The 22,486-nt window shown below is 39.1% G+C and overlaps 1 protein-coding gene across 1 annotated transcript in view; it reads left to right on the top strand.

The window, feature by feature from the left end:
• The window catches only part of Il5ra (interleukin 5 receptor subunit alpha), a 36,952-nt gene that overhangs the window by 12,585 nt on the left and 1,881 nt on the right, over positions 1–22,486 (top strand). The window contains exons 7-9 of the mRNA XM_004854224.4: positions 33–171; positions 12,864–12,957; positions 14,492–14,576. Coding sequence (XP_004854281.1) covers positions 33–171; positions 12,864–12,957; positions 14,492–14,576 — 318 coding nt within the window. The remainder of the gene's footprint in view (positions 1–32; positions 172–12,863; positions 12,958–14,491; positions 14,577–22,486) is intronic.

The raw sequence follows: 22,486 nt of genomic DNA, 5'->3' as shown, positions 1-22,486 counted from the left end.
TGTCTAGTGAGTCTTATAATGCAAATTTTTAGGTGGAAAAGACAACAACCAATGCATTTGTCTCCACAACTGATGGTGTTTCTAAGTACTCCATTCAAGTGAGAGCAGCTGTGAGCACCGCATGTAGAGCCATGGGGCTATGGAGCAAGTGGAGTCAACCTATTTATGTGGGTGAGTTTCTGAAAACAGATAATCCCAGAAAATATACACATTTGCTCATGGGTCTTGAAATGGTTTTGCATGTCTGCTTGCCTCATCTTCTATTGGTCTACTATCTTTTCAACCACAGGTAGATTTGCCAAGAAGCCAACAAAGCTTAAGCATCCAACTTTCTTGTGAGGACAAGCACTGGTCAGGCCGTGTACCTATTCTTTGTTTTTATTTTCCCCTCCTCCTAGTTTTTTCTGTTTCCCAAGCCTTTGCTCTATCTTTCCAAGTCTTTGGTGGAAGCTGACCTGATATGCATCAGATATGACATATCCCCATGGGCTAATGGGTCACTGCCTGAGAATTTTTGGGTTTTTTATTTGTTTGGTTTTTTGAAACAGGGTCTTACTATGTAACTCAGGATGGTCTTAAACTATGTAACACAGGCTGGCCTCAAACTCACTGTAATTCTCCTGCCTCAACCTTCTGACTGTTGGGATTACAGGCATGTGCTACCATGCCCAGCTTGCCAGAGAATTTCTTGAAGCCTGAGTGAATGAACTACAGCATAGAAAATTTTAGCTATCCAAAGTTTTAAACTATTTAAGATAATTGTAGATTCAAAAGCTGTTGTAAGAAAATAGAGATCCCATCTTCCTCTTGCTTAGTTTCTACCAAGGGTAACATCTTGCAAAACTGTAGTACAATATAATAACTAGACAAGTGGCACTGATAATCCACAAATCTTACTCAGAGTCCATCAATTTTATATGTACTCATCTCTGTGTGTTGAGTTTTCCAGTGATGTGGCTCTGGAGAATCTTAGCAAACATTTAACTTCATGTATTCATCACCTCAGCTAAGACGCAAAAGAGTTCATCACCATAAGGATACCTCATGTTGCCCTTTTATAAACACACATATCTTTCTATCCCCTCTATCCCTGACCTCTGGCAATCAATCTGCTCTTCATCTCTATAATTTTCCCACGTCTAACTTTGAATTCAGACTTTTGTTTCTCTTCTCAAAGAAGATTTCAAAATGGGATAATTTTCAAAGCCCACAAAACCTAGATACATTCCTGACAAGAGATTTCCATGTTTGGACATCTCCTGGGCTTCTAAGTTGGTTCTGTAGCAGTTTTTGCTTATAATCAAATTGAGTGGTTTGCTCGGCAAATAAAATGCATACTTTATCTGTTAGTGGGATCCAGGAAGGATAATGGCTATTGGATGTTGGCCCAAGATGAAGGGGCACCCTGCCAGTCTCACCTTGCAGCAGATGGCAGCCTGAGATCTCCCATGTGTCAGATTGTTGTGATGTGACCTTGCACCTTGAAGGTAAAACCTTTCACACACTGTGTTTGGCATTGTCTGTGTGTCTTAGGCAAGAGAACACAGGCATTTTATGAGAGGAAACAGTTACAGAAACAAATAAAGTTTCTTGTGTGTATGCCATAACCATGCAGCCTAGATATGTAGACATATGAGGTCAAATGATTCACTAAGTCCATAAGAGCAGAGAGGTGGAAAGAACACTAAAGTCTTACATGAAAATCTCAGGCTTAATGTACACCATTGGCACATATTAATGGTATATTCCTGGACAAATCATTTCTCTCTTCCAGCTTTCATTTCCAGGATAAAGGAGGAAACTCCAGCCTATGTTACTGTGAAATAGAACAAAGATAGCAGATCACAGGTGTGGGTAGTTATTTCCAAGAATTGTGATCATTCTCATGCATTTTCTGAGTTAATTCTATCGACAAACCTATTTTGCAGATGAGGAAATTGGCTTGGAAAGTTTAGATAATTTGTATAACTGCATGGCCAACAAGTGCCAGAGATGGGACTCAGCCCTAGGTTTTCTGCCACTGGTACCTAATCTCTTGGCACTTTGCATGGTGTGATAGGATCCTTCAAGCTTCAAGGTTCTGAGCAAATTAAAGACTTATTCAAGAGATCCCTGATAGCTAACCTTGTGATTACAGCTGGGCACATCAGCTCTCATTAATTTATGGGGTTTTTCATGACTATTTGAAGAATAAATTATCTTAGTTACATTTTCTTGTTGCTGAGACAAAATACTCAACACTCAAAGTTAAAGGAGAAAAGTTTGCTTGTAGCTCACAGTTTGTAGAGGTTTTAGTCCATAGTTAGCTGGCTCCAAGGCAGGGTTGCATGGCAGATGGGCGTTGCAGAGAAGAAACAATTTATGGCAGGCAGAAGGCAGCAAAGCAGTGAAGTATCAAAGTAGCAGCAAGCGACAGCAAGCTGTCCTCTTTCTGTGCCTTATATTCTACCATTGGGGTGGGGGTAGCACTCACTCCCAGAGTGACCCTTCCCATTATCCACACTCAGAACTATGCCAAACCAATCAGTGGACTAACTTAGTAATAATGGATCCTTGATCCCACCATCATGAACTTTATTCCAGCATCACACACTCTGGATTCAACTTCTGAAAAACTCCACCTATGACCCCATGAGGCTTTGGGAAGACATCTGGACACAAACCACAACATATAGTTAAGGAGAGATTTCTTTCAGGCACATGTTAGAATTTTCCATGATATAATTCATTTACTTAGGCTTTGGGTAAATCTTCAAGAACTTCTTAGTCAATGAACCATTAGCCTATGGGGGTATGTCAGATCTGATACATTATCAGGTAAATTTCCATCAAAGATGGGGAATGATGAGAGGCCTGAGAAATGAAGTCTGCAGGGAGGTCATTGCTGATTTCTCACAGGATAATAGCACCCCCTCTTATTGTGCAATGCACAACCAACACAGCCTTATGGGATGGCCCTGACATCACACAGGGGGACTGACAGGAGCAGTATAGAGTCTTCCTGAAGGAACCAAAAGTAGGGTAAAAGGAACTGAGAATGGGCCAAATTCACCTACTTCATAATTCTGCTGAATCTTCCCCACCTTCCTCTCCTCCCCAGGATGATGCCCTAACACTTACAAAATCGACTATGCACACAGAGGCCCTTCCTCAAAGCTGCTTAGTTTGCACAGAAAAAAATCACTCTGGGTTCCAAAAGGGAAAAATAATAGAAGAAACATTCATCAGTCTCAGGGAATTTTTAACAAGATTATTAACTTTGTCAAATGTCTATGGTAGAAGCCTATTTTTTGTTACTTCCATTTGATGGATTCCTTTTAAAAAATGTTTTACATTATTTCTCAAGTAAATAAAATTCATTAGCCCCTACTGATATTTCTAAGTATCTTTGTAACATTACTATATACATGGCTTCAGAGATTTTTAAAAAGCTGCTCAAAAAAAAAAAAAATGCTGCTCAAGGGCCCTCAAACCAACATGCTGGGCATCAAGGTCAGAATCCTGGCTAAGGAGTCATTATGCTCTCTTAGTACTTGACTTTTGAAGTTAGAGTCAGTTGACTGTAAAGTTAGAACTTACAAGTTGAGAAAGAAACATTATGCATCAAGAGATCTAGGTTTTAGCCACAGCTCTGCTAATATCTAACTCTGTGACCCAATTTGGAGATGGGAAAAGAGAGTATTTTCTGAGCCCAATTATCAGAAACCACTTATAGTAGTGTTGAAAAGGAGTCTGAGGCTAAGTTTAGGTCATCCTAGGAAGTGATGATCTTCTGACACTACTGCAGGGGATAGAGTAGTGACCAGAATGACAGGGAATTGCCAGCTAGATCTAGCCTGGCACACAACCTCTCTGGGCCTCAGTTTCCTCACCTGTAAAATGTGAGTGCCACATGCTCCAGTTGCTTCCAACTGTGCCCCAAAAGTGCTGAGAATAAAGTTACGATTGATCATGAGAGTTTATTGTAAGCTTGTTTTAAATTTATTATTCATTCTCCCCTTCAGAGCTCTCTCACCATTATTATTTCCTAAATAACAGCTTCCTAGTTAGGGTCTGGGCTCATTATAGTTTCCCCCCAGGTGTACCTCACTGCCATTATTATGGCAAATCCCATTTCATTTACTGCCACCCATTTCATGAAGATGACCTGATTAATATTAGTACTTACCTTATAAATTCATTCTTTCTGGAATTTACTCCTCTATTCAGTTTAGGATCATTAGTGATTTTAATCAATGCAGACTTTCCATTTTCATCAAGATGACTAATAAACATAATAGGAAGTCCAAGCCTCTTGGGGACATTTTGCATGACTCTTCCTTATCCCTTGAGGATGCAGCAATAATTATGATCAGCTTGGAGTCTATCAGGCAATTTTGCCGCTAAACATTCATTTCCTTTTAACACTCTTCCTCCTCTCCTACCTTGCCTTATAAATGGCACCCTGGAGCCCTCCGCTCCCATTTTCTTTCCCAGGTACAACTCAAATATAACCCCTTCCTTACACATATTAAGTCTACCCCCTTTATTTTAATTAAAGTAAGGAAATGAAGGCCCAGAGATAGTAAATGTCTCAGTAGTTGTCAAACAGCCAGGAAGTGGCTATTAATGTATAATTTTCTCAGATAGCTGACATATGAGCCAATTAACAAATTAGAATAGATTCAATTAACTAAATTAACCCATGATAGTCCGAGATCACTTCATAACCAATGAGATAAAGGTAAGTTTGGTTAATGAGATGGGGAGGGGGCATATATGGTTGCTTCCTGCTCTGGATGGCAAGGTCCCTAGTCAGCCAGGAGGCACAGAGGGCGCTGGCCCTGAACTATGCCTTAGAATGCCCTTCCTATTCTAAGACATCCAGAGAATGATTTTTTTTCCCTCCAAATGGAAGTAGCAGTTTTACTTTATCAGTGCTGTTATCAACTGCCCTTCATCAGGTGGTTTCTGTCTTAAGAGTAGCACTTCCCAATTTTCACGAGACTTTTTCTTTTTCAAAGTTTCTTAACTTCCAGATTCTTCTGTTTCTTTATCTTTCTTATTTCCTGTTACTGAAACCTTTCATTTCCTGACTCAAGCCTTAGTGAAGCTTTATGTTTGTTCAAGCTTATATCTTCTCTCCCCTCCCTGAAGTTCAAATGCCAAGTGTGAAACAAGCAATTATGAAAATGGATTTCCCCACAGTTCAACCTTCCCCGTGGAAAAGAGACTGCTGACTACATTTATTTCCAGCTGTGTCCTTGGTCAGGCTCAGACATGATTCTCAGTGATGAGTCCTACCCACAATCACGAAAACTGCCCCTCACACAGATCTTAAGTTTTGCTCTGAACAGTATTTAGAAGCAGTATCTACGGCCAGGACCAGTATGGCAATGCTATAAGGCATCAAGTAGAAGGTATTTTTTATAAAGTTTTCTTTAAGCATGAGACGTGTGGCACTTGCCCCCATGGAGTAAGATAAGATTTACCTAGTCTTCACCTCGCTCAAGCATGAGATTGTAGCTGACTGAGTGCCACCTGTCTTTGGGGGCATCTCATTTCAGGAACAAGACAGGTTATTCATTGCGAATCCAGGCCTTTGCTCTCTTGTCATGGTTTGAGCTGGGGTGAGGGGCTGTCAGAGTGACATCTAGACTCTGTTAGGACCCAAGGAAAATAAAATGAGGCACAACGTGATGATGGCATGTAGGGATTTGGGCTGGAGTGGAAGTATCGTCACTCCAAGGAAACTCCCATGCCTTTTTCCTTCGTTTCAGCTGACATTCGTGACCAGCAGGTGAGGAAGCCTGGTAACTCTGTCTTGAGTCCATGAAATCAAAAGCTGGGAGGGGGAGTTGGAGTGATCTGGGAAACCAAGAGACAGAGCCCCCTTTTCATTTCACACGCAGCCTGCACAGCTCCAGAGGTCCTGGAGCCCCTGCCCTCGTCCTCTTCCCACTTCTGTGCCTGTATTTCTGTCTGTCTCCTCCGTCTGTTCCACCAGCTTTTTCTTCTTAAATCGGTGGTAAAGCAGAGGGCAAGCCAGGAAAAAGAAGACAGGGAAATATGGTAAAAGGGCCTATCTGAGTTTTCTCTAGAGATCTTCAAAAAAGAATTTCGTGAATTTGAAAGCTTTTCTGAGGTAAGAGATAAGAGCCTCTGAGTCAACATAGCAGCAAAACTTGTTAGAGAAGTATAAAGGGGGGATCCATTAGCATGAAAACCCCACTTCCCCTACCTCAGACTATCCTAGCTTGTGATTTTGGGTTTTTCTTTGCAAACAGGGGATTTCAGGTAGGTAAACATTGTTGGTTAGGTTAAGCCACTTCCTCTTGCCCGGGCTCCTGTGGTTTCAAGGCTGTTTAGAGTCAGCTTAGTGGGTCAGTTCTCAGTAGCGGGGTAGGACTACATTAGCCTTGCAGTTAAGCCACTGCTCTAATGGAAAAATAATGGGGAGCTTTCAGATTCCGTCCCCAAGAGCCAGGAGCAGGGAATTGCCACTGTGCTTTCATTCATGGCCACCCTTATCGGCGCCCACACCACCCTTCCATGCATATATTCTGCCTCATGATAGGTCTTCCAGATGGGACACAAACTTAGAAGGAGGGACTCTCTCATTGGGTGGCCAAGCACTGTGCTTGGCACACTGGCCTACATTATCTTGTGTAACTGCATAAACATGGCTTTTCACTATACACATAAGAAAATAAATGCCCAGTCACCCACCTACAAGGTAGCTGTGGAACCCAACTCTAGGACTGGCTCTACACCTGTCTTCTGGGAAGCTCTATTGCCCTGTGAGTTATTATTCGAGCTACAGAGACTGAGGCAGGACCATAGGCCATGCTTAAGCAGCAGAGGCTGGGGGCTATGAATGGCTGATGCTCTGCCAGATCCGAGCTGTTCAGATTCCATCCAGGCCAAGCAATAAGGAGAGTTTTATGGACCTTTCAGGCTACTCTTGTCTAAATGTTCCTTTCCGAATTGTTTATAATGTTAATTTTAATTAAGATTCTCAACAAATTGTACTTTCCATGTCTTATGCTCCTTTTCCTTTCTTAGTATCTGGAATATTTGGTGTCTCTATATCTCCTGCCCTGAGCTGATTCAGAATCCTCAAGAATGCTGCCTCTGCATTCTTGAGGATTCTGATAGCACTGCAATTTTGGTCTTGCTTTGAGGACCTAGGGAAATTATCAGGGTGTCTTCATTCAAACACAATGCATTTAATCCTAATCATGATTAAAATAAAATTTACTGAGCACTTACTACATACCAGCACTATGCCATGCACTTTACATGTATTAATTAATTCACTCCTTATCCCCATTTCCAAAGCAGGACACAGAAGGTGGAGCAATACCACGGCGAAGGTCACTTTAGTTGCCAGATGCAGAACTAAGACTAAAACCTTCATGCTTTGTTGCTGAAATGCGATGACTGGACCTGCTTTAGCAGGTTGACAGAACAGGTTCAGAAACTCTTCACAGGGAAGAGCTCTGGGTTTGCAGGAGCTCCAGAAGACAGGTAACCCTTGCTACTTTGGAAAGGCTTGCAGAGGAAAGGAAACTCCACGAGCAGTTCCCCTTTCTACTTCATGAAGTCTAGTACTATACAAATAGCAGTGCAGGGAGCTATCTAGCCAGTCCTGAACAAACACAAATACCTATACACAATGTCCAGATGCTATCAGCTTCTCATATTTGGTTCACTTGAGCACAATTTAATCACCTGAATATAGTGTTGTGCATTTTACACTGGGACTTGGGCTACTCTTTTTTCTTCACTGAGGCTGTCGGCATAATCCAAGGTCCATTTGACAGATACCTTGAAAAACTCATGACACAAAAGTTTTCCTTTGACTTTTGCTTGCATTAGGAACCTGTGATTATGCTTTTGGGTTCCCTTTAAGAGTGACACCACAGCTTCAATCTCCAACCAGAGCCAAGCCACAGGAAGCTAGTTACACCCTATATCACAGACTAACATTATTGACATTTTCTCAATTACCCAGCCCTCTTGATGCCATTTGAACTTCTCCCAATACCTGCTGGTTGCAACAACACAGCAGGGCTGCTTTATTAGACGAGTCCCATCAATTTTCTAATTAGCTACTTTCCCTTCAAATCTATTGGTGAGTCTGAAATCAGATTCAAAATCAATATAGGACTATTGAAAGCTTGTACTTGTAAGGACAATGTAAGGTGCAATAGGCTTCCAAATCAAATTTACCTCCTAAGAGCTATTAGTCTGAACTATGCAGATGATAGAATTCTAGAGTGAGGGGGGCTCCACCACCAGGATAGGAGTGAATTGACAAAGTGCCCAAGGCAGCCAGAGCAGAGCTGATTCAGAGAAACTCCTGCCTCCTGCTTTGTCACCATCCCATCCCACTCCATATATAACTCTGAGCCATAGAACAGCAGAATTTCCATCAGTCAGATTATTTGCAAGATCAGCTGGTTAAGATGTCAAGAACAATGGAAACCAGACAAGTTAGTCCCCCAACTGCTCTAGATTGACAGCCTCTGCAGAACATCGAGGAACAAACAGGAGAGTCTAGAAGGCTTCTCCTCCTTGGAACAGCTAGGTGAACTCCTTTTCTAAAACTCATCTCTGCATAACCAAATGACAGTGCTCACTGATTTCTTAAAGGGAAACATCTGTGGCTTCTATTTTTAATGGCAGGGAAGGCATTGTGCTTCAGGCAGAGAAAAGATTCAAATTACTTGGATTAAAATCAGAGCCTTGCACATGAAATTTTGGTGGTTTTTGTTTTATTTTTTTAATGAATGCTAGAGACTCCAGAATTCAAATTAAGGATATATGACAGGATCACCCAATTATAGAGTGCTGAAATTCTTAATTATTTGGACACAAATACATACACTGTTGATGGGACCTGCTCCTCTTTTTCAGTGTTCAATGAAACCAGACTAGGTTTCACTCGTAATTAATGAATTCACTTATTTATAATCACAGATTCTCTAATTTTTGTATTAATAAATAAGTGAATAGCAAGTAATTTGCAAGTAATTTCCACTCAGTAGTATATGAAATTTAATGCACTAAATTTACCTGCTAACTTATGTTTATTTCTGTGGTGAAGCTGACCTTGGTTGTGCTCTTGAGTTTGACTCTTACCTGTCAGAGAACAGCCCAAGGGAAATGACTAATTGTCAAGTCCCTCGAAGCACTGACCATGACTATGCTTCCCACATAGTACCCTCCATGCATCGCTCTTTTTTCATTGACTTAAAAGTAATCAGTTGCCTCTATTTTTATTAATTCATTCAGATCTTCACTTTTCAAAGTGAAAGCTGAGTTGAGAAGCTAGAAAGTGGTTTAACTGAAAAGACTTTTGTAATCACGGCCAGAAGAAAACGGTAGCATTATCAGGACTTGACATTTCAAGTTAAGGGGTACTGTGTAACCCTGATAACCTTTACAACACTGCTGGTTCTTTCTGCAGGACCCAAACCTTTTCTTTGTAATCTAGTTGTAAGCCCCGTGATAACCTTGTTGTTGTTTACAAATTCCTTGCTGAATTCACATCTATGTTTGTGAGTTTAGAGTTTCTACTTGCAAAATGATTAAGAGTGTGGAATGATTATAGTTTCAGAGATGGGGAAATTAGGTTTGTACCTTTATTCAGGCAACCAGATATGGAAATAAAAGCAGACAGTACTTGATTTGATGATATCAGTTGGAACCAGTTGCTCTTCATATTAGCTACAGGCAAGTATAGTAAAAATAAGATTTAACAAGATGTTCATTTCCAATCTAGAGAACTGAATATAAAACTTGAAACCAGTGAGTATTAGTGGAATTTGGGAAAATCTAAGGTTTGCCTCTCAGAGGGGGTGTTTTCTATCATTTTACAAAGTGTGGCTAATTATTGTTTTGAACAGACAAATATTTCTAGATTAAACTTTTTAAAGCAGTCTAGTCATATGTTTCTAATAAAATAATTCCATACCACCTGGAACCTGAGGAACATCAGGAGGAAAGGTAGTTTGCAAAACAGCCACTTTTGATTAAAGAAGGGACCTGTAAATTTAGGTCTGACAGCTGGGAAATGAACAATAAAACAAGGGTTCCCTACAGTGAAGAATATTTAGCCACAAAGATGATGACAAAGAAATGCTTAGAATAAGTGAAGTGAGGTTCTGACATATGCAGTACACCTTCAGTTTTGCAGGTGGAGAGGAGTGGATTGGGATTCCTGCATCAGGATAACTGGTAGGCTGCCTGGTTAGCCCTGAGCTGAATTTTTACTACCCTTCACTTATGAGCTGTGTGTTCTCAGCTGGCTTACTTTGTCCTCTGCTTTAGTCTCTCCACCTGTACAGTGAGAATAACAGGGGCAACCAGGAAGCGTAAGTGTCAGGACTAGATTGAGAGTGTTAGATACTTAACATAATGTCCGGTAACCTATGAGCATTTAGAAAAAGTGCATGGAAAAATATGTACAGAAAATAAGTTCTTAGTGACTTCCTGTGATTCTGTGATTGATACTTTTTTTATACTTTATGGCAACTTTCAAACTTTTAGCAGTAAAAATGTACTACTTTTCTAAAGTCATCTTTGTTAAAGGCACATGTACATGAAGTGTCAAGGGCCTGGATTAAGTGAATGGTACTAGAAAAGGTACAAGTATGGGAGGGATCTGAGGGATCCTACATTTCAACTACCTTGTTTGAATGAGGAAACCATTGTCCAGAATGATATTCCAGCACGCTTGGTCTAGGACCCAGGTCCCCAGACTAGGCACGGATGGATGTAGGAGAAAAAAAGCATGCTGCTTTAGGATTTATGACTGGGTATCTAGTGGCAGTGTTATTGAGGAAGAGTGGAAAGGGGTAGAATGGAAAGAATTATGGTGATTACACAGATTTGGATTTAGGGGCTTGGAAGAACAGGCTGAAGTGGAAAAGTCAGTGAAAGAAGCAGTTTTGATGGAAAGAAGAGCATGTGTTTGGTTGTGTTTATTGTCAACTTTGAGAAACATTCAACTGGGTTTCATCTACCAGTAGCTTTTGATCTAGATGTGAAGTTGTGTGTCAGGGCAGGGGCAGAAATAGAGATTTGGGAGATTTTGTGGAATTAAAAGATGAAGCTGTGATGAACAAACTTTTCAAAGTTCGAGAAGAGACTTCAGTTGAAAATATCAAAGTGTTGAGGGATGAGCTGAGAAAGCCAGGTGCAATTAAAAAGGGAAGAAAGAAATGGCAAGGAGGAAAGGGAACATTTGGGTAGACAAGATCTAGTGGTCCTGTTTCAAAGAGAGTCATTCTCCTCTGAAATTTAGGAAGGAGGTCAGGAAAAATAAACTTGTGAAAAGAAACCAATAGTCCTTTGGCTTCAACTAAGAAGATGTCACCAGTTATTTAAAAAAAAAAAGTTTCAGAAGTAAGAAGATGAAGCAGGCCAAGTCTCCTGCTCAAGAAATTAGGGAAATAAGGGAAGAAGGTATTTGATGATAGTTGGAAGAGATGATGGAGCAAAATCATGGATAATTTAAGACATAGTACTCTATGAATATTTGAAAGCACAAGGAAGAAAAACCTTTGGGGAGGTAGAAGATAAATGTAAATAAGATTCCTCAGGAAGCTACAGAGCAAGTGAGGAATCTCAGGCATTATGTCCAAAGGCATCTCTTCTCCTTTATATATAAACTATTTTTTTCTGGTATTTTGGACTAAATCTTAGGCTATTTATAAGAGCTCAAAATTTCCACTTACATGCTTTCTTTTCTCATGTTTTAGAAGAAACAATTAATGGTGGAAGCTTTTGCTCCTGGCGCAGTATGCACCTCACCACAGTACTTAGCACAGCAGTCATTAAATCATTACTTATGTTGGTATTTGCTTCATGCAGGTTTTCCCAGAAGGACCCTAAACTGCACCACAGGAAGGTTCACATGGACTCTTAACCACTGTATCCTAGTAACTGTTTCAGTGCCAAATGCACAATAGGAGCCCAGTAAATACTTGTTAAATGGATGAATAAAGGAATGAGTGAATGAGTGTTCTCTCCCACAGAAAACAAACACACTGTATTCAGAGAGGTAACTCAGGATTTGCATTATTCTCTGAAAGTAACTCAGGCAGTTTAATAAGTGCATTAATTCTTTGAAAACCATTTAGTGAGTGGCTTTGTTTTTTCTTGAATTCAAGTACCTTTAAAAAAATCACCCCCTACCCAAGCTATCCCTGAAACCCATAGAAGAGTCTGTTTTTTGAATGTAGATTAAGAACAAATTTAGGCAGAAGAGTTGAGGCAAAATATTTCTATACTGATAACAAAAATTTTCTTCTACTTTTCTGTGGAATTGGTATAATAATAAAGGGTGCTTTGGGAATAATTAGGATTAAAAAGCACTTAATAGCAGACTTTGATGTCTTTATTGTTAACTATGAGCATTTTACCATACTTTATTTCCTTGAAAAGTTTCATTTCTAACCTTGTAAAATATGTTTACTGTAATGCAATTAGGGTACTAAATAGGCTTATGTTTTTGTGTATTTTCCATCTAAAACCTTATCACTCACCTAAAACTGATAAGGTAGCAGCATATCTCGAATCTAATTGACAGAATACACAGAATGGACTCTAAATATTTGTTGACTGATTGAATAAATACTGCAGTGACCTGTCATCAATTCATTTCACCTTCATATCAACATTATAAGGTGGAAGTTTTTCTCCTTTTAGATGAGAAATTTCAGGCCAGGAAGGTAAAGCTACCTACTTTCCCAGTGTGACCCAGAACCTGCAACCCAAAACCAATCTTCCTGATGCCCCAAGTCTCAACATATCTTTTATTAGCACCTATTCTAATTCTGATTTCTTTCTGTCTCCTTTTGTTCCCCAACCAGGAAATGAGCAGAAGCCCATCACGGAATGGTTTCTCATCATGCTTACAGCAACCATCTGCTTTGTGTTATTAATTTTCTTATTCCTCTGCAGAATGTAGGTATTCTTTAGGTGCTTCCAGTCAGGTCTGAGTATTGAGCTGTTAGTCTTGTTGTGCATCTATTAGGTAGAAGGTTCTTGTTTAGCAGGTAAAATTTATAGCACTTTTGATCCTGGATAGCTTTTCTGAGATGAGTATAGACCAAATCAAAAGTGAAAAACATCAGTAGTTGATATACAGAAACTGGACAGAGCACAGTATGGCTGTCAGCCACTACATACACTTTCTTAAATTTTTTAACAAGCTACTAACTTCTGAGAAGGCTTTTACCTTTGTGTTCTTGATTCCTGTACTGCCTCCCATTCACTACCTGCTTGTCTTGTTAAGTCACCAGTGTGGGCCTCAGGTAAAAGAAGGTAACACATTGGAGTTTGAATTCACCAAGATGACTCCACAGTATGATTCTCAGTTATTAGGGGTCAAGTCCTACCTGGCTCTTGAGTCACCTGGGCTCTGAGTACCTGACTGTGAAGTAGGAGATCAGAGCTGGGGCAAAGCAGGTCAAGCAAGTGGCTTAATCCGTCAAAGTAATGAGACCTAGGGCACACGCAGAGAACAGAACCAAAGATGACTGCAGTTCCTGAACACCGAATGCGGAACCAATCAGAAAAGTGCTATCTTTAATTGTTCATTTACATGTAGTGCAAAACCAAGTGAGTCATCCATAGGACAGTTTAAATCTGGTACCAGGTCAAGTGAGTTTTTGATAGGACAAACAGTACCAAGACCCTTATTTGCATTATGGAGAAGGCAATGTAGGAATTCCAGATACAAAAGACTCCCCTCCATTATCCTCATGGCCTCTGTGAGCCTTTTCAGCAGCCTGCTCTCATTTTGCAGAGCATACTTCTTTTCTACTTCAATAGATGTACTTCCCCATTACCTTTTCTGTGCCTCTTGTCCAGTTCTTTGTTCAGGACATCAAGAATCTGGAAAGAATTTCTTTGAGACCCAAAGCCAGTATCAAACAGAGTCTAGAAATATCATGCAAATGTGACATCCTGGGCGCGGGCCTCCAAATGGTCTCATAAGCATTCTCAATTCACTTTAGCATTCAGTAAGGCAAAGTTCCCTTTAGGAGGTTTAAGAACATGTTCTGTCTTGACCTTTTTATAATGTATAAAATATTAAACAAATTTACTATTATAAATGTTATATTTAGATAGCATCTATCAGTTGGGAGGGGTCACAGTTCAAAGGAAACAAAGGGAAAGACTCAGAGCAGCTGGGGAAGGAATGCTACAATCATGATTGTAGGTAATGGTGAGGTGCTGCATGCTGGACATTTATAGTTCATTTTTAGAAATCAGGCTCAGCAGTGTGCACAGATGTGGAACAGTAACTATTTCATTGTCTGTGGATATCTCAGAAGCCACATCAGCACCCAAAGCCCTTCAACTAGTATTATGATGTGAATATTTGGAACCTTGACCCATAAAGATTTGGAATTTATAAAACAAGTAGTCCTAGAATTAAGGTTAATTTAGAGTAGATTAATTCATCCAGTTCCTTTCTTTACTCTGTTATCAGATATCACTTATGGACCAAGTTGTTTCCACCAGTTCCAGCACCAAGAAGTAACATCAAAGATCTCATTGTGACCAATAACTGTGAGGTAATATTGAAAGTTTTTATGATATGTTCTGAATTCCCTGGGAACTTTTATTGGTTCTAGGTTTTTTCTATTAATGTAGGGATTTTTTCCAGAAGGCCAGGAGACTAATTCACTTAACTAGTTTAATTTTAATTTTAATTTCCTACCAGACACACACACACACACACACACACACACACACACATATACTTTTTTGCTTTTCTTTTCTCTCTTTTTTGGTACCAGGGATTGAACTCGGATCCTTGTGCTTGCGCAGCAGACGGCGAAACCACTGAGCTAAATCCCTGGCCCTTTGCTTTGCTTTTTGAGACAGGGCCTTACTTTGTAGTTCAGGCTGCCTCAAATTCTCAGCAATCATCCTACCTCAGCTTCCCAAATGTTGGGATTACAGGCATGTGCCAACAGGTCCAGTTCTCTTATCAGCCATCTTTTAAGTGAACTTAGACAATTCCAACCCTATGATCCTCAACTTCCTTTTTGGTATATAGTAAGAGGCACAGATAAAATTGACCAGTGTTCCACTGAACTCTAATATTTTAAGGTTTCATGTTCCTGTAAGTCAATAAAGAATTTTCAAGGCAATTTTATTGCATGAATAATGAAATGAACAGTATTAAGAAAAACACAGAGAAAGTGTTATGGTTTATATCTAGATACTCCCCCCACCGCAAAGCCTCATGCACTCATAGCTGGGGCTTCTGGGAGGTGATAGGATAATGGGGTTGATAGCTATTAGAAGATGGGTTTGGTCTGAAGAGGTGAGTCAGTGGGGCCATGGCCAGCAAGGGTTTATGTTCCTCCCTGCTCCTCCTTTGATCTCATTCTGCTTCTTAGATGTTATACTGTGGGCACGTCTCCTTGGCTATACTCCTCTGCCATATCCCTCTGCCATGCTGTCCTGCTTTGGAGCCAGCCAACTATAAACTGAAACCTCTCCAAACTGTAAGCCAAATAAACCTCTCCTCCTTCAATTTGCAGGTTTCAAATATTTTGTCCAAGGAACGTAAGACATAAAGCAAATGCTTCCCTTGAATAAGAATTTTCATAGTCCTACTCACAACTCAGAGCACATAGGCTTACCTGAATGATCACTTACCTATGGCTCTCAGATCTTCCCAGTGTCACTTACCTAGAAACATTCTTTCCCCAGTGAACTTCCTGGCATCTTTGTCAGAAAGCAATTGTCTGTGTATGTATGGGACTATTTCTACACTATCACTTTATTTTCTTTGGTCAATACTATTAGGATTAATGCAGCTTTATTATAAACTTTGAGACCAGGTAAGACCCCCAAAGATGATTTTTTTCCCTCAAAGTTGTAGTTATTCTGCTCATTTCCATTGTCATAAAAATTTTAGCATCAGCTTATCATTTTCTATAAAACAGCTTGAATTGTGAGTTTTATTCACATTTGAGTCTTCCAACCTATAAAAATGGCATATATTTTTATTTAGGTTGTCTTTAATTTCTGTCAGCAGGCATGGTGATTTCCAGTGAAAAGTTACTGTACTTTATTGAATTTACCCTTAAGTTGAATAGCTATCTTAGAGGTCAACAAACTTTTTCTTTGAAAATCCAGAAAATAAATGCTTCAGGGAAAAATAGTCTAATTCTCAACTTTTTCTTCTGTCATTGCATTGTCAAAAGCATTCACTGAGGTGTCACTTGGGTGGAGGCAGCAGCCCAGGGGCTGAGAAGAGGTGCTATGCAGGACTGAGGGTCACCTTTGCCATCTGAGGAGTGAGAAATACATCACAGACACAGCCAGAATAACATCTGACCATATATTTGGGCACCTTGTGATCTGATCAAATCAACACATATAAGTAACCATCAGAGAAATAGAAAGGAGCAAACTACAGTTAGAGAAGCCGTAAGAGACACACACCTCCTCTCACCCAGCGCAGAGCAGGTGAGCTGTGCAGGCACCAGCAGCAACCCCCCATCCCCAGAAATGAGAAGACATGTAAACAAGTCTCAAAGCCAGACTTCCAAATCACCTAAAGAAACTCCAAAGGGAAACGAGATGGAACAATCTGATACTCAACCACCTGGACTCCCTGAACTAGCAACAAAAGAGGATCTGGAAAAAATGAAATCAGAAATAATTTCTCACATAACAGCAGAGATTGTGCCCATAGTGCAAGACATGATTAATAAATCTAGAGAAGACACATAAAAAAATAGAGGAGCTGAGGAACTTGATGGAATCCCAATAGGAAACAAATGGAATCCATAAAACACATGCAAACAGATTTCCAGGAGATTAAAAACTCCATTGAAACCTTATGCAACAGAGTGATCCAGTGTGTGGACAGAATTTGAGAAATAGAAGATAAGATTGCAATTAGTGACCAGGAAAAGAAAAATTTCTTTAAAATTGTAAGGAAACATGAGAAATCAATCCAGCAGCTGCTAGATGATGCAAAAGAGAATAACATAAGACAGATCAGAGTCAATGAAGAAACAGGAGAGAGTGCAGACTACATTAAAAAGTGTTCACAGAAGTGATGGCAGAAAACTACCCAAGAAGGGGAAAAGAACTTGACATACAGATGAGTGAGGCATATAGGACTCCAAATAGCCTTGACTAAAAAAAATCTACACATAGGCATATAATAGTCAAGATTCCAGAAACCCAACAGAAGAACAAAATTCCACAAGAAGTTAGAGAAAAGAAACAAATTGCTTACAAAGGAAAGCCCATTAGAATCACAGCAGACTTCTCAACACAAACCCTCAAGGCAAGAAGAGCTTGGAGTGGTGTATTCCAAGCCCTAAAGGAAAACAGCCTCCAACCCAGATTGATGTACCCTGCAAAACTATCTTTCAAAATTGATGGAGAAATAAGATACTTTCATGACAAAGAGCACCTTAGGAACTTCATGAATACGAAATCAGCACTCCAAAAATTTTTGACAATATCATAGGAAAAGACAATGAAGATCACAACCCCAGGAAGCCCAACAGAATGAATTCATTGGCCATGACAAGAAATTAAATGTAAAGGGGGAGAATCCAACAAAAAGAAAAAGTCATGACAATGATAACTCAATATGTATCAGTTATAACCATCAATGTTAATGGTCTCAATTCACCAATCAAAAGAAATCAACTTGGAGAATAGGCCAAGAAGCAAGATCCAACAATATGCTGCACATGAGGAACACACTTAATTCAAAAAGAAACTCATAGACTGAAAGTTAAAGGGTGGAAAACAATACTCCATGAGACAGGAACCTGAAAAAAAGCAGGAGTAGCTATCCTCTTTGCTGATCAAGTGGACTTCAAACCAACACTGATTAAGAGAAACAAAGAAGGATACTACATCCTTGTAAAGGGAACAATCCAAGAGGAAGAGATGACAATCATAAACAAATAAGCACCAAACACTAGTGTGCCCAACTATATAAAACAAATATTAACAGACATAAAAAAATCATATAAGCACTAATAGTACTGGGGAGCCTCAATACCCCACTGTCACAAATAGATCAACTAGACAAAAAATAAGCAACAAAATACTAGAACTCAATCAAACTCTTGAACAGATGAACTTAACAGATGTTTACAGACTGTTCCATCCCACAAAATCAGAATACACATTCTTTCAGCTGCACAAGGATCCTTCTCCAAAATAGACCACATACTCACTCATAGAACAAGTGTAAGTAAGTGCAAAGGAATTGAAGTTATCCCCTGTATATTATCAGACCATAGTGTGATGAAATTGGAGATCAACAGCAAAAGAAACTATAAGAATTTCATAAACACATGGAAATTAAACAACACACTTCTGAATAGCCAATGGGTCAAAACAGAAATCAAAGAAGAAATCAGACAGTTCCTTCAATTAAATGACAATGATAATACAACATATCAGAATCCATGGGACACAATGAAAGCAGTCTTACGAGGGAAATTCATAGCAGTGAATACGCATATTAGGTAAACATAACAAGCCCAATTAAACAAGCTGACACTGAACACCAAGCTTCAAGAAAAGAGCAGGACAAACCCAAAACTCATACAAGGGAGGAAATTAGAAAGATCAGAGCAGAAATCAATGCAATGGAGATTAAGAGAAGGATACAAAAAAATCAATGAAGCCAAGAGTTGGTTCTTCAAAAGAATAAATAAAATTAGACAAACCCTTAACTGATCTTATCAGAAAAAGGGAAGCAAAGGCCCAAATCGATGCAATTAGAAATGAAAAGGATAAAATTGCAACAGACCCAGCAGAAATCCAGAGGATCATCAATACCTACTTTGAGAACTTATATGCCAATAAGATGGAAAACACAGAAGAAATGGACAGATTCCTAGATATGTATGAATTACCTAAGTTGAACAAAGAAGACCTAAAAATTCAAAACAATCCAATATCAATCAATGAAATTGAAAATGTAATTAAAGTTTTAACAACTAAGAAAAGTGCTTGTTCTGATGGCTTCACTGCTGAATTCTACAAGACATTTAGAGAGGAACTACTGCCACTATTGGTTAAACTCTTCAATGAAATTGAAAGGGAAGCAATACTCCCAAATTCATTAAGCATCACCTTGATCCCCAAAGCAGAGAAAGACCCAACCGAAAAAGAGAACTATAGGCCAATGTCACTAATGAACATAGATGCAAAAATCCTTAATAAGATAATGGCAAATAGAATGCAGAAGATCATCAAGAAGATCATACACCCTGACCAAGTGGGATTCATTCCAGGGATGCAGGGATGGTTCAACATATCAAAATCAATAAATGTAATACACTATATCAACAGAGCCAAGGACAAAAACCATATGCTCATTTCAATAGATGCAGAAAATGCATTTGACAAAATCCAACATGCATTTATGATAAAAACCCTGCAAAAAATTGGAATAGATGGTCTCTACCTAAATCCGATAAAAGTTATCTATGAAAAACCAACAGCCAATATCATACTAAATGGCCAAAAACTGAAATCCTTCACACTAAAATCAGGAACAAGACAAGGATGTCCACTATCACCACTCCTGTTCAATATAGTCTTGGAAACATTAGTCACAGCAATTAGACAAGAGAAAGAAATAAAAGGAATAAAGATAGGAAATGAAGAAATCAAATTGTCATTATTTGCAGATGACATGATACTCTATATAGAAGACCCCAAGAACTCCACCAAAAGGCTCCTAGACTTAATAACCAAATTCAGTAAAGTAGCTAGATACAAGGTCAACACAGAAAAAGCAATAGCTTTCCTCTACAAAAACAACATAGTCATTGAGAGAGAAATAGGTTGAAAAATTCCTTTCACAATAGCATCCAAAAAACTGAAATACATAGGAATCAATCTAACAAAAGAAATCAATGACCTCTTCTGTGAGAAGTATAGCACTCTGAAAAGAGAGATCAAAGATGATATCAGAAAATGGAAAGACATCCCTTGCTCCTGTGTGGGAAGAATCAACATAGTGAAAATGTCCATACTTCTAAAACTGCCATATGGATTCAATGCAATTCCAATTGAGATTCCAGCAGCATACTTCACAGACCTTGAAAAAACAATCCAAAAATTCATTTGGAACAAGAAGAGACCCAGAATTGCAAAAGCAATTCTAGGCAACAGAGACATGGCAGGGGATATCACAACCCCCAACCTGAAACTATACTACAAAGCTGCTGTGATAAAAACAGCATGGTACTGGCAAAGAAACAGACCTGAGGACCAGTGGAACAGATTAGAAAAGGCAGAAACAACTCCAGACAAACTCAGCCACCTCATCTTTGACAAAGATGAAGGAAAGATAGCCTCTTTAATAAATGGTGTTGAAAAAATTGGGTTTCAACTTGCCAAAGATTAAAACTAGACCTATATCTCTCACCATGCACTAAACTAAAATCAAAATGGATGAAAGATCTAAATATTAAAACAGAAACGCTGAACCAGTGGAACAGAGGTTAGGTAGAACTGTTCAAGACATTGGGGTAGGAAAAGATTTTATGAACAAAACCTCAGTTGCCCGGGAACTAGCACAAACAATCAACAAGTGGGATCTCTTCTTATTAGAAAGCTTCTGCACAGCAGGAAAAGCCTCCAACAGAGTGAAGAGACAACCCACAATGTGGGAAAAAATTTTCACCTGCTGTTCCTCAGACAAAGGTTTACTATCTAGAATCTATAAAGAACTTTAAAAAATCAGACCTCCCAAACTTAAAGACCCAATCCAAAAATGGGCATCTGAAATGAACATTTTTCAGACAAAGAAATAGAAATAGCAAAGAAACATATGAGAAAATGTTCAACATCACTGATCATTGGAGAGATGCAAATGAAAACAATGCTGCGATTTCACCTCCAGAAAGAATGGCTACTATCATTCAATTAACCAAAAACAAATGTTGGCGGGGCTGTGGGGAAAGAGGAACCCTGCTCCACTGCTGGTGGGAGTGTATACCAGTGCAACCACTGTGGAAATCAGTATGGAGATACCTCAAAGAACTAGGACTGGAAGTCCCATTTGACCCAGCTATTCCCCAGCTGGGTATCTTCCCCAAAGAATTAAAAGAATCATACCACAGTGATATATGTGCACCCATGTTCATAGCAGCACAATTTGTAATAGCTGAAACTTAGAAGCAGCCCAATTGCCCATCAACTGGAGACTAGATAAAGAATATGTGGTTTCCTTATAAAATGGAGTACTACTCACATAAAAAAGAGAAATTAGAGACATTTATAGCTAAATGGATGCACATTGAGGTCATACTCTTAAGTGCAATAAATAGGACACATATGTGTAAATACCGAATAGTTTCTCTAGTGTGAGAAACTTAAAGTGTAAATAAGGACTAAAAGGTATAATAGATTATGTGAAATAGGAAGAAAAGGGGCAAAGGGGAAGGGGGAGGGGAAAGGAAAGAAGGGAATGGAATTAATAAGAGAAAATGAAAACAAAGTCTTTGTAAATATGGAGGGTCAGAGGGGTTGTGGGGGGGGCAGGGGAACAGGGAAAAAATAAAGACCAAGAGAGATTATGAAAAGGTGCAAATTTCCAATGATGAATGTCATTATATTGTATACCTAAAATGTACCAATACAATTAAATTTTTAAAAAAGCATTCACTGAAAATTTGCATGACATTAGCACAGCTCTACGCCAATAAAACTTTATATACAAAAACAGAAAACAAGCCAGATCTGGCTATAGTTTGTTGACCCCTGATTTAGATCACGTAATTTTCTTAACAAATTTAGATTTTTCTCCAATAAAGTAACACAGATTGCTGGACCACAGGTGACCAATCATGGGGAAAAAGGAAAGTTTGATGAAAATCTCACCAAAATGATAAAATTTCAACAACCTGTGAGTTCTCTTTAGAGTTTTTCAGTTTTGGTGTTTTTAATCATTTATAGAAAAGTCATTAAGCTATTAAGGCAGAGAAGTGAGGCTGAGAAAAGTCCCTCTGCCCAAGCTCTATCCCTCTGCTTTCATTTATCAGGGGAATGGCCCATCTGCTTTGTTTACTCATATCTCTTTGGGAAGGAGAGTGTTCCACATGAAGCCTTAGATGGTTTCATCAGAATGTGTGTTGCCTGTCTTTCTTTGCTCCAAAAGAGAGAAGCACAGGATGTAAAGAGCAGGCTGACATCATTTGTCCTGATTTCATTTTTTAAAATTTTTATTTATTTATTTTGTTCTGCTTTCTTGATGGAACATCTTAATGCTGCTATCTAATTTCCTTACACAGCCCTAAAAGATTTCCTTTCATATTCTGGGTTTGGGGAAAGCAACTGGGTTAAGAGTTTATCATATAAGCTTGAGGTTTGTTGTTAATTAAAATCAAGTCATGTGTGCAAAATAACAACCTAGGGTAGACAAGCTGGTTTAGCAAAGGATTAATATCAAAGCTTAGTATGGCCTGGCTTC

Source organism: Heterocephalus glaber, unplaced genomic scaffold (genome assembly GCF_053883595.1).
Source record: "Heterocephalus glaber isolate CG9 unplaced genomic scaffold, H.glaber_assembly_v1.0 deba00001472, whole genome shotgun sequence".
In the NCBI taxonomy this organism is placed as follows: Eukaryota; Metazoa; Chordata; class Mammalia; order Rodentia; family Bathyergidae; genus Heterocephalus; species Heterocephalus glaber.
Note: the sequence above shows the minus strand (reverse complement) of the source record. Positions and strands in the feature narration are given on the sequence as shown.